Genomic DNA, 12,404 nt, shown 5'->3' with positions numbered 1-12,404 from the left:
GTCGCCATTGTGGAGTGACGTCACAACGAAGTCGGTCGGTCCACTCTGCGTCTTTCTTTTCCCGACTTTTCAACTCAGACCTTACTGTTCAAAGCGGCGTTCTTGTGCACCTTTCCTCATCGGAAATCGGGAAGATAATAATCCATAAAGGTTGGGAATCACTCTGCTAGACATGCACCCCGCCCCCCCAAAAAATAAGCTTTCCAGTACTGTACTGTACTAGATATTAGGGATTTTACAAAGCAAAAACATCAGAAGAGGGTGTTACTAGTATTGCTATGGAAACTGTGCTGACGTGGACGAAATACCGCCCACTCTTAAGCTCCCCCCAGCCCTCACCGGATGAAAATAGCTTGATACATTGCAGTCTACGGTTAGAAGCCATTATAATTCACACTGTGATTTCCACGGCAAAGCTTCAAAGGGTTTTATTAGACACGGTTGTACCAGTTGTATTATATTATCGCATTTAAAAGAGTAGTTAAGTAGAGAGACGAAGTAATCAAGGGTTTTACGACGACTGCATTTTCTACCCAGGTTTTGAGGCGCGGAGGGATCTGACGATAGCAGAAGCTGAAGAGGGGGGGAGAAGTCGTCTACATCCGCAGGCATCGATTTCCCACTTTAATCTTGGTTTTACCGTCGGTGCTTGGCTTTTCTTCTTGGTCTCTGCCCTCATTTAGATGGCAAGCTTCCCAGACTCTATAAACGAAAATGATATAGGTAAGTACAACTGTCAACGTGTACCCTTTTCTTCTCTCTGGGCTCGGGCAGGGACCGACGAGTAAAGGCCTTCCCTACGACTCATCTGTTGTTGAAAATCGAAACAATTTACAATATAAGACAGGTTGTTGTGTAATTGCTTTAAAATTGCATATAGAAAGCTGCGTGGAAATTAAAGACTGAGTTGGTTTAATGAATTTTAATTTTCAGTCTCCGCGCTGCAGGTCCTACCTCCTTCGTGTCAGGAATGTGTGTCCACAAGTTGTATGGGTTAAATTTACTTTGATCAGCACAGCAACGGTGTGATTTTTGTTTTTTCTTTTTAATCATTAAACCGCATGAAATTATTAAGGTACAACGGACAAACTTTGCATCGGACGTGTCCCTCCCCCACACCAGCGTCGGGAGTCATATGCTCGCCTCGCTCGTGCTTGTTTCATGGTAGGCGTTCCACTATTTGACTTAGAAAACAATAATGTCCATTCAAACTCAAACCTAGTATAACTCTGAACAGGGTGGTTAGTTGAAAACTATACTATTACTACTACTACTACTACTACTACTACTAATCTAATCTAATTTTTAAATTAATGTTTTCCTCTTTTTATTATTAACCCCCTTCTTGTCCAATAAGATCATATTTTTGTGGGGCCCTAATCATTCTGGGAATTATTTTTGCATTTCACAAACCACAGAAAAATTCTTAAGTTGCATCACTGTTCAATGATTCAATTAACACGTCAAACTGAACGGCTTGTTCACGACTCCAGACAGACTGCAGGATATTGCAAACACAGTAAAAAAAAAGAGACGGAGAGAGAGAAAAAGGTACAGAGCAGTAATTTGAAACCCTGACGTGAAGGAAAAAAAGCAGGACCTCTGGGGCGACTGTTCTAACCATTTAGCTTCGTGCTGGCACATTCGTAAAACGCACGGAATTTGTACTTGTAGTTATCCCGTAATTCATGGCAAAATTGGCTTAAATACAATAAATAAATACAATGTGTCCTCATTCACACTGGCTCAATGTATTACCATATGACAAATACACTGAACAGTTGGTTATAATTTACACGTTGTTGTACATTTATTATCTCATCGAACAAATTAAACTTTTTTGGGGCGGGCGGGGCGTAACAATTGGAATCAACATGGAATCAACATGACTATTGCTTTTAACACCAAGGACTGAGGAGCGTGAAGGATGAGTTTTGGGCATTAATTATACTCGATGATGTTTATGAAATCTGCCTCTGATACTTAAAGGTAGCTAATTCTTGAATCTACATCAACCCGGGAGAATGTTGGCTTATTTGGACAGTCGGAAAGCGGCTCACGTGTTGTAATATTTTTAGCAAGATATGATGGAGCAAGCAGTTTTTGGTATTTTTCCCCACAAATTGTTTGTGTCCCCAATATCAAAAGCATTGGTGTTTATTCACTGGCTAAAGCCAACAGTTTACACTGTTTCAACATTGCATATCAAAGTTGACTCTGCTTATAGTTTACAGTAAATATTTAAGGGTGGGGCACTGATGACGGTGTCACAGAGATAGTTACAGAAAACATAAATCTTGTTTTCATTGCAGAACCTGTTTAGTTGTCCTTTTTTCAGAGTTTTGGTAACCCGTGACCCAACACTCCCCATTGTTGTGAAAGCGCTATATAAATCAGCATGTATTGTATTGTATTGTATTTATTCATTTCACGAGAAGCACCACAAACTATTTGTTCATGTTTTACACAACCATCTCACGAGATGAACTTTCATTTGACATTGTTGTCATTTAATGTTTAACACGTTTGCACGTTTACTGTACAGAAAGGCGGCATCTTGATGATAGGAATTCCTGACCTTTGAGCAGAAAAACAAATGTTCTAGAAATCACCTCAACCCCCCCCCCCCCCCCCCCCCCCCCTTTTTTTTTTTTTAACAGGTAAGGCGAAGTTCATTGGTGAACTCCTGGTGCCTGTTGCTCCCTTTGACCAGAAGTCTGGGCATGAAGCTTGGACTGTAGCGTTTGCACCCAATGGTTCTTACTTCGCTTGGTCTCAGGGGCATCGCATTGTCAGGCTCATTCCCTGGCCAAAATGTCTGACCAATTTGTAAGTATCATCTTAAACACTTCTTGGATGATAATTTTGTAGTACTTTTTGTCATTTTTTTTTTCAATAGGAAAAAAAAATCAGGGTTTCTCAACTTTGAGACTTTACATCATAATGTAATTCAAAGTGGTTCATTGCCCAGATCCAATGCATGTCAATGTCATTTGTGATATTCCTAAAATAGGTTTCTGGAATGTATCACTCTATCTAACTGATCATACAACTTGGATCTGTTCGTAAGGCACGGTGACCAAAAGCCTCAGTTTCTGCTTTAGATGAGCATACCAAAGTGTGATGCCACCATCAGCACTTGGTATGGTTTGTCATTTTCAATGTTGGAGAAAATTCTGACAAAGCAGAATGCTCCTTCAAGATTTGTATGGTGAAAGGAGTAATAGTCATAAGACACAAATGAAGAGGGAGCTGAAAGTACAATGTGTCTCTACACTTAAGCATGTCAGAGAAATAAGTATAATAAATGATTATCTTAACTGTAGCGTGTGCCTTTTGTCTCATTGAATAGTTCATGTTATGCAATTGTTTCTTTTTCAGTTCAGTGGGCCAGGATGGAGAAGGCACTAATGCGTTAAGTCCCCGACGCTTTTCCCGTCAGAACAGTGATGGAGGCCAGTATATACAGACAGCCAGCGATCCCAGAGAGCACACCATTGACTGCGGCGACATCGTCTGGGGTTTGGCTTTTGGCTCATCTGTGCCTGAGAAGCAGAGCCGTTGTGTTAACATCGAATGGCACCGGTTTAAATTCGGCCAGGACCAATTGCTACTGGCAACTGGCCTCAACAACGGTCGCATCAAAATCTGGGATGTTTACACTGGTGAGCATACTTGAAAATCAACATTTTGCACTGCAGAAATTCCTTTTGCCTGTAACTTGTCAAGGCTGAAACCAGAGCAAATTAATAATTGTTGTCTTTCTCCCTTGGCTGAGATCGTTGGTACACATGTATCCTACAAGCGGCTGTCCATGTGCCAGTCGAGATTTCCATTAATTCTTTGGTTTGATGGCATTTTGCAGGTAAACTGTTGCTGAATCTCATGGATCATTCTGATGTAGTGCGAGACTTGACCTTTGCTCCTGATGGAAGCCTCATGTTGGTTTCAGCATCCAGAGATAAGACCCTCCGTGTGTGGGACCTCAAAGATGATGGTGTGTTTTGATCTGATATTTCAGCTATGTCCTTTCTTGCAATTTATTTACACAGACCAAAAATATGACTTGTTTTTCTGACACCTTTTTAGCAGGGTTCCCGTGTGGTCTTAAAAAGTCTTAAAAGCATTGAATTTCTGTTTTTGGAAAGTTTTATGGCACACCGGTGATCAACTGCTTAGCACGTCGGCCTCACAGTGCAGGTCGTGGGTTTGATTCCAGCTCCGGCCTTCCTGTGTGGAGTTTGCATGTTCTCCCTGTGCCTGAGTGGGTTTTCTCCGGGTACTATGGTTTCCTCCCACATTCCACAAAGATGTGTGGCAGGTTAATGGAACACTCTAAATCACAGGTGTCAAATTCAAGGCCCGGGGGCCAGACCAGGTCCGCCACATCATTTTATGTGGCCCACGAAACCAAATCAAACGTGAAATTACAGGATGCTTGCAAATCTGTTAAAAAAAAAAAATCTGTACCAAAATTCATATTCTCATATGTAATAAATAAGAGAGATATTGTAAGCATTTTCTTGTTGCCAAACTCCTCATTATAATAACTTAAACACAAGTTGAAAAAAACGTTATTCTTCACTTCTTTATGTGGTTTCAGTCATAACGGCCCTCCAAGGAAAACGTTAACTAAAACGTGGCCCATGAAAAAAAACGGGTTTGACACCTCTGCTCTCAATTGTCCCAAGTTGTGAATGTGAGTGTGGATGGTTGTTTGTCTCCCTGCGATTGGCTGGCAACCAGTTCAGGGTGTCCTCCACCTACTGCCCGAAGACAGCTGGGATAGGCTCCAGCAGGCCCCGCAACCCCTGTGAGGATAAGCGGATCCGAAAATGGATAGATGGAAGTTTTGAAAAAGTCTTGAATTTTGATATGTGGGTCTTAAATTTTGTGCAGTATGTTGACCTGTCACGATAATTACTTTCCTGTACTTATCGCTTAATGAGAAAACAAAAACAACTCCAGTGTTCGTCAAACTGCTGAGACTTTATTTTTTTACACCCCTGCTTGGCTAGAGTAGACTACTCAATATTCTGTATTCTTAAATCCTGCACATATTCCACATTTCCATGTTTTTGAGAAATGCATTAAACCTAAATTGCCGGATTTTGTTTTTTGTTGCTGATATTACTGTGAAATAGGTTTAGGTTTAAAAAAAAAAAAAGTTAGGTTTGCATGTGTCCATTGGTTGATAGGCACACACAACTCTTTCTAATTCATTAATGAGTCGCAGTTGTGTACAATAGCTCTAATTCTAGCCAAGATGACGGCACGAATGGTTGTGTCAGTTAACTGCTATCTTCTTCGGTTCTCTTTTTGTACTATTTCACTGATTGTTTATGCACAATCGCTTCTGTGAACGTTCACCTACCAGGAACTAAAGCTGGCACAGAATACCTATTTCAAGTGCCGCAATTGAAAGTGAGATACTAAGTCTGTATCTCTCCAACGCACGATCTGTGGTGCATAGAGAGATTGCTGTGGAGAGATTGCAGCTCGCTTGAAATCACAGTCTTCACATAAACACATGAGTCTTGAGAGTAAATGAGGTTTTGTTGATAATGTGACTTGTTTGTTTAGGTAACATGGTGAAAGTTTTGCGGGGTCACCAGAATTGGGTCTACTGCAGCGCCTTTTCCCCTGACTCGTCCATCCTGTGCTCTGTCGGCACAGGCAAAGCAGTATGTAAACACGTTCCTCCTAATTCACCTTGAATCGATTTGCTAGCTTATTGTTGTGCTATTGCTTGTGACTAGCCATGCTCAATGAACCTAGAAATGGAATGAAATTCAACCCATCCCAGTATTGCTCACCTACACTCACACTAAAAGCGAGTTTGCTCTGTGTCCTCAGTGAAAGTGACCTGCATCTAGATTTTGTTTGGTTTTGTCTACAGTGGGGAAAAGGCCTTTGGTGTACTGAATTTTGCAAAACTCACAACTAACTGTTTGACCACACATCTACCTACATCTAATTAAGTGTTCACTGAAGTGACAAAAAAACCCCCAAAGAAACACTCAACGAGTTAGATGTATTAAATGTATGTGATTTTAAACAAACCAACAAGCATTTTAGTTTTTAAAGGAAATTCTGTCATTTGTGACTGATTTGCCTTGCAGACAAAATCTGTTCTCTATATATAACGTCCTAACTTCCCATCCTTAAAACATGTCATAGTTTATAGACTCCTAGTGGACACCATAAACAGATATTTTCAATTTTTCCTGAAATTGATCAAACGGTATTTGACATGTAGTTGGTAGTAGCTTTGACAGGCTATGTGTCCCCCTACAGTGTGTGTGTCTTGCTCTCCCTGTCACAGGTGGTGGCAGAGCTCAGTGTGTGATTGGTTTTGAGGGGAGCGCCGCGCTGACATTTTGAGCAGCCGGTGTAAACCGCGGATGCGCATTGCCCAAAGGCCTGCCAGGGGCAACTTGGCACCTGACCCGCAAGGTCATTCTGTACGTAGGTGCTGCTCCGTGTCTGTCTACCTCTGCTGTTGCAGTTCCTATTTATTTTTTTATTAATTTCATCTAAAAACTATCATTAAACTGGTCATGAATTATTCCCCCTCTCCCCACCCCTTTACACCACTGCCTTTTTCCCAAATTCTTCCCATTCCCTTAACTCAGAATAGTTCGTTCACCATCTATCTACACATATTAGATTCTGCTTTGTCATTTGGCTCGATGTTTTTCCAGTGGACTTCCATGTCATGTATGTAGCCTGCCCTCTCTGTTAGATGCTGCCAGGGTTGTTGCAGATGCTACTGTGACATTCTTGTAGACGAATAGGAAAAATATTGAGAGTCATGTAAAAGAAATGATTCTTCCTCCACACAAAGACCATTTACATACAATTTTAGCTTCATGACTGCCTCTTGGAGACTCGCATAGAAATCCATTAAACCCAACAATTGCCAACCTTAACTTAAATTACTGGTAATTCATGAGTTAAATCCTGTAAAATTAATTTGGGATTTATTCCTACAAAAAACCTGTCCCAAGCATTGACAGTACAGACGCTCCCCAGCTAACGAACGAGATACGTTCCGAAGGATCGTTCGTTGGCTGAATTCATACGTAAGTTGCTTCAGTGCTATATTTTGTATGGAATTCATGTTTAAGGCTTATATAAGTATGTTTAAGGTTTATATAAGTATAATAAAATGAAGTTTAACTTACTTTTGGAAGATGTACTCGAAGGCTTCAGGAGATGATGGAGGGGGAGAGAGTTCCGTCTCGAACTTCTTCATGGGGACAGGCGTTTCCTCCTCCTCCTCCTCCTCTCACAGCGCCTCACGTCGGTATTAGCGGTGGAAAGAAGTATTACAGTACTCGGAAAAAGGCGCGCAATACAAAATCTAACTGACAGCATCTCTGTCCGAGAACATTTTTCGACATACCTGTACCCGCAAAAATTTTCGTATGTACCGTTGTTCGCAACACGAAAGTTCGTAAAGCGGGGAGCACCTGTACTAGCAGTTCACAAGCCACTCTTTCACGCAAATGATGCAAACAAGCTGAGGGCTGAAATTGCATATTCAAAATGTTATCAGGTGTTTCACCGAATCCCACTTATACTGATTAATGCAGGTCATAGCGTTACATTTTTTAAAAACTTTTTTTATGTGCGAGTGTGTGCATGGATGTGTGGGTGCTTATGTATACTTTGCCAGAGGTGTCAACCCTTTGGCCATAAAATATTCTTTTCTCTTGCAGTATCTGTCTCTCTCCGTAGGCTTCCGCCGGAGGTGCGAGCCTATTGTAAACAGAGAGAACTAAAACTGAAAGGGGAAACCAGTGGAGTAACATTATGTTACCTTAAGTTACTACTTGTTTTATTTTCTCTTTTTTTTTTTGTTAACAGTATATGAGTAATTATGTAATCATATTCATCTTATTGACTAATGATTTAAGCAGTGTATGTAGTTAAAGGATTTTGTAGTTTGATAAAGCTGAGAATATGTTTCAAATGTTAGTTACGTTGTAGTCAGCCAAAATGTGATTGAATATTTCATAGAATTGTCAGATTTTGAGACGTAGCCTTGCTTTTTGTGTAGCATGTGCACTTTTGTTTGCTTTGAATTTTTTTTCCAGTAATATGTCCATTGACACAGAGCATCACCTAATTGTCTTTAATGTAATTGTTAAGCACTTTTTGTGCAGACAGTAATGGTAGACCTTTAATAGTACAACTAAACAATTCGCATCATTCCATGGATTTTAACAGAGCTTTCTTCACTTTGCAGGTGTTCTTGTGGAACATGGATAAATACACGTTAATCCGGAAGTTGGAGGGCCACCACAATGACGTGGTGTCTTGTGAGTTTTCACCAGATGGGGCGCTGTTGGCCACTGCCTCCTATGACACGCGGGTCATTGTCTGGGATCCCCACAAGGCCATGATCCTTCTCGAGCTGGGGTAAGACCTTCTTCATTCCCAATTCTTCAATAGTTTACTTTTCACCCTTAACTCTGTGTGTGTTTGTGTGCAAGCGCATGTGCGTATGTGTGTGAGCATGCTGAAGCCAAACTAGAAATTTCGAAAAAGTTACGACCCAATAAGTGAGTGAATAAACATGGAGAGTGGAGATAAAAAGTCAACACACACCTGTTGAAATGTCAATTTTTTTATTTGGTGATGTGAAACGATGAGACCAAGATGAATAATTTAAAAACTTTTTTGCCCCGCTTTTATGCGGAATATAAGTCATACAACTTAAATTGGAAAAACATACCTCTTTGGGCAAAATAAAAGAAAAAAATGTTACAGCACCCGGGGGGCTGTACGGACTTGAGAATTATGGAAATAGCATTTTCCAGTTTATTCAAAAGTTGTTTAAGAGCTAGCCAGGTTGCCAGAAGATTTGTATGTGGCAAGAAAAAAATGTACACACATGGACAAAGTTGTTGGTACCCTCATTCATATACAGCTGAAACTACAACAAATGTATCAATATTAATGAAATAACGCTAGACTTTGAATTATTTGTTTTATTCTGTTCATCAAATCAAATGGATCTTTTTTCCAGCCACCGCTTTCCTCCGCCATCACCCATTTTTGCTGGAGGGTCAAATGACCGCTGGGTGCGCTCTGTGAGCTTCTGCCCCGACGGCCGCCACATCGCCAGCATTACTGATGACAGGTAAGAGATTCATCTCCTTTTCCTCATTGACTCTTTAAAGAACAGCCATGGTCACTGCAAGTGACCTTTGGAGTCTCTGGTTTCTATGCTGGGGTCATACTGGGTCTACCTCCTGGCTCACTTTGGATGGCTGGGCTTTTTCAGCTATGCATGACGCTGCTTGGATCGGAAGCCTCGTGTTGAGCCCGCTGTGGCGTTCTTAATCATGTACCTGGAAGAGCCTCTTCAGTGGGCTGTGCGGTGCCCTTGCCCTAAGAGTGATGTGACTGATGACCTAATTGATCCGGCACACATCGTTTGTTCCTCCATCTTTTCAGAGCTCTTGGACTCTGTTTTTATATTGTCGCTACTGCGACCTTCTGTGCGTTTGCCCAGCTTTTTGTTTCTTCTGGGGGGGGCCTTCCAAGGGAGCTGCCCTCTCCAAACAGTGCTTGTCTCGCTGGATTGTGGATACCTTTCGTCAGTCTTTTCCTGCGTCAGACTGCCCCTAGGCATTGGGGATGCCCCTTGACATTGGGAGTGCTTCATCCTACCAGGTGTGTTGCAACATCTTGGACTGCTGTGTCGGGAGTGCTGCTGCTTCCTGGTCATCGCCTAGCATTCTCTCTGGATTTTATAGTGTGGATGTTTCCACTCCGCTTCTGCCCGGTGTGGTTTTTGGCTCTTCGGAGGCCTCAGTGAGGTTTGGATCTGGGATTCCTCGTGACTTTGTTGGTATTTAAGCATTTCGTGCTTTAAGCACTTCCCCTGGAGGGATGTCAAAGAATGACATTTACAAAGCTATGGTTCTATGAGTCGCAAACTCAGAATCCTTGTGTTCTCAGGGACTATCTTCGCGGCGGATTTTATAAATGGCCTGGGTCACCTGGGGTTCACTAATGACGTTTGTTTGTATGTATTCTCGCCCCTGGTAGCCATTGGGCACTCATAGAACACTTGTTGTGTACATAACCCTGCTTTCAGTGTCCTCTTTGCTTATTGGAGTGGAAATATTCCATGTCTCTGTTAATGTTTTATCAGCAGCTTTGATTTCTTGGCCAGAGTTTCAGAACGTTTCCTACGTGGGGTGAATAAAAGCCAAGTTGTAGTCAAAAATGACTTAGTTGAACATTGTGCTATGTAATGATGTTTGTTCAAGGATCGTGGCTTATCTCAGCGTAAATATGATTCAGATAAATGTGTCCTAAATCAGTGCTTCTGTGTGGTACCAGTACCACTAGTGATACGTAAACTCACTTCTAGTGGTACTTGAAAAGAATCACAGCCCAAGTACAGTTTAGTTGTATTTACATTTTTCGTACACCTTTTCGATCTTGAGGTGCAATGTTGAAACTATGCAGAATGTCACAGAGACTTGCAGTAGTACTATTTTCTTGAACACTGTGACCTATTGCTGTATTTTAATGTTGACAATTTTGGTGGTACTCGGAGGACTCAGTGTTGTTTTAGGTAGTACTTGGTGTCAAAGGTCTGAGAACAGCTGTACTATACTCAGCATTTTCAGCGTCTCCTTAGAAAAACAACCCTGCAGTTCAAGTATGACGCAGCATGGCACAGCAAAAGTAAACAAACCGAGAACTGTAGGATTCTGACTGTCCATCTAATCAACAACGCTTTTGTCTGCACTCTTTCCTCGACTAATAGGCTTCCCGTGTGCATGTAATCAGCAATGCATTGCAGAAAAGCTCCACTGTTTGCTGTTTGTTTCTTAAAATCTGGAGTCATTCCTCTTGACGAAGTGCACAGAGTAGCTACAGTATGTGGCTTTGTTCTGATGAGTCACATGGCTGTCACCACGAGGCTGTTTATCAAGCTTACTGCAGGCTGACCAAGCATTGAACTTTTGTTTTGGAGCGAAGCGTGAGATCGACAGGCGGATCGGTGCAGCGTCAGCTGTGATGCGGACTTTGTATCGGTCTGTCGTGGTGAAGCAGGAGCTGAGCCAAAAGGCGAAGCTCTCAATTTATCGGTCGATCCACGTTCCAACCCTCACCTATGGTCACGAGCTATGGGTCGTGACCGAAAGAACAAGATCCCGGATACAAGCGGCCAAAATGACTTTTCTCCTCAGGGTGTCTGGGCTCTCCCTTAGAGATAAGGTGAGAAGCTCGGTCAACCAGGAGGGGCTCAGAGTCGAGCCGCTTCTCCTTCACGTTGAGAGGAGCCAGATGAGAAGGCTCAGGCATCTGATTAGGATGTCTCCTGGACACCTCCCTGGTGAGGTGTTCCAGGCATGCCCCACCGGCAGGAAGCTCCGAGGACGATCCCAGGACACGCTGGAGAGACTGTGTCTCCCAGCTGGCCTGGGAACGCCTCAAGATACCCCGGGAAGAGCTGGAACAAGTGGCTAGGGAGAGGGAAGTCTGGGCTTCCCTGTTAAAGCTGTTGCCCCGTCACCTGACCCTGGATAAGCGGTAGAAAATGGATGGATGGATGGGAAGCATAAGGGAATTCCCAAAGATGATCCATGGAAGAACGCCACACTTTTTGTCCTGTAGCAGGACACCGGACATGATACGTTTCCGTTTGCAAGAGATCTAGAAAGTACAATTATGGATAATCGACCAACAAGGTGCAGTCCATCCCCTTGTTATAGTCTGGATTTGATCTTAAGTATTACATGTATTTTATCCTCTTATTTGTTTTCAAATCTCTACATGACCTTGCGCCACCTTACCTCTCTGAGCTCATCCGCCCCTACACACCTGCCCGGCGCCTCAGGTCTGCGGACCAGACATTATTAGAAGTACCAAGAACTAAACTGAGGCTCAGAGGGGATCGAGCCTTTTCTGTTGCTGGTCCCTCTCTCTGGAATGACCTCCCACTGAACATTCGGCAAGCCTCCTCGCTGCCCATCTTCAAACCCCGCCTCAAAACTCACTTGTATTCGTTTGCATTTAACTCAGCATGACTTAGATTTGTTCTTGGTTTTGCTGTTCGGTGCCTTGTACCGTCTTTATTACCGATTTGCTTTACTGTTTGTTGTATATGTCAAATTGCTCCATGTACAGCACTTTGTATGCAGCGATGGCTGTTTGAAAGTGCTCTATAAATACATCTCAACTCAACTCAACTTCTATTTAGTTGAGCAAATACAACTCAACTCAACTCAACTGTATTTATAGAGCACTTTCAAACAGCCATCGCTGCATACAAAGTGCTGTACATGGTGCAATTCAACATATACAACAAACAGTAAAGCAAATTGGTAATAAAGACGGTGGAAAGCACTGAACAGCAAAACCAAGAACAA

At 42.3% G+C, this 12,404-nt stretch overlaps 1 protein-coding gene across 2 annotated transcripts in view; it reads left to right on the top strand.

Annotated features, from left to right (window-relative positions):
* Positions 1-309: 309 nt before the first annotated feature.
* Positions 310-12,404, top strand: part of wsb1 (WD repeat and SOCS box containing 1) — a 16,224-nt gene continuing 4,129 nt past the window's right edge. Inside the window, exons 1-8 of one of the 2 annotated variants that reach the window (XM_019861345.1) lie at positions 310-373; positions 538-723; positions 2,661-2,829; positions 3,382-3,665; positions 3,866-3,997; positions 5,584-5,684; positions 8,255-8,427; positions 9,038-9,151. In XM_019861345.1, coding sequence (XP_019716904.1) covers positions 684-723; positions 2,661-2,829; positions 3,382-3,665; positions 3,866-3,997; positions 5,584-5,684; positions 8,255-8,427; positions 9,038-9,151 — 1,013 coding nt within the window. In that variant the 5' untranslated portion in view covers positions 310-373; positions 538-683. Of the gene's footprint in view, positions 724-2,660; positions 2,830-3,381; positions 3,666-3,865; positions 3,998-5,583; positions 5,685-8,254; positions 8,428-9,037; positions 9,152-12,404 lie in introns of both variants that reach the window. The other variant, XM_019861343.1, reaches the window with a different exon arrangement.

The sequence above is a fragment of the Hippocampus comes genome, unplaced genomic scaffold (genome assembly GCF_001891065.2).
Source record: "Hippocampus comes isolate QL1 unplaced genomic scaffold, H_comes_QL1_v1.1 scaffold122, whole genome shotgun sequence".
NCBI lineage: Eukaryota > Metazoa > Chordata > Actinopteri > Syngnathiformes > Syngnathidae > Hippocampus > Hippocampus comes.
This window is presented reverse-complemented; position numbering and strand designations above follow the sequence as displayed.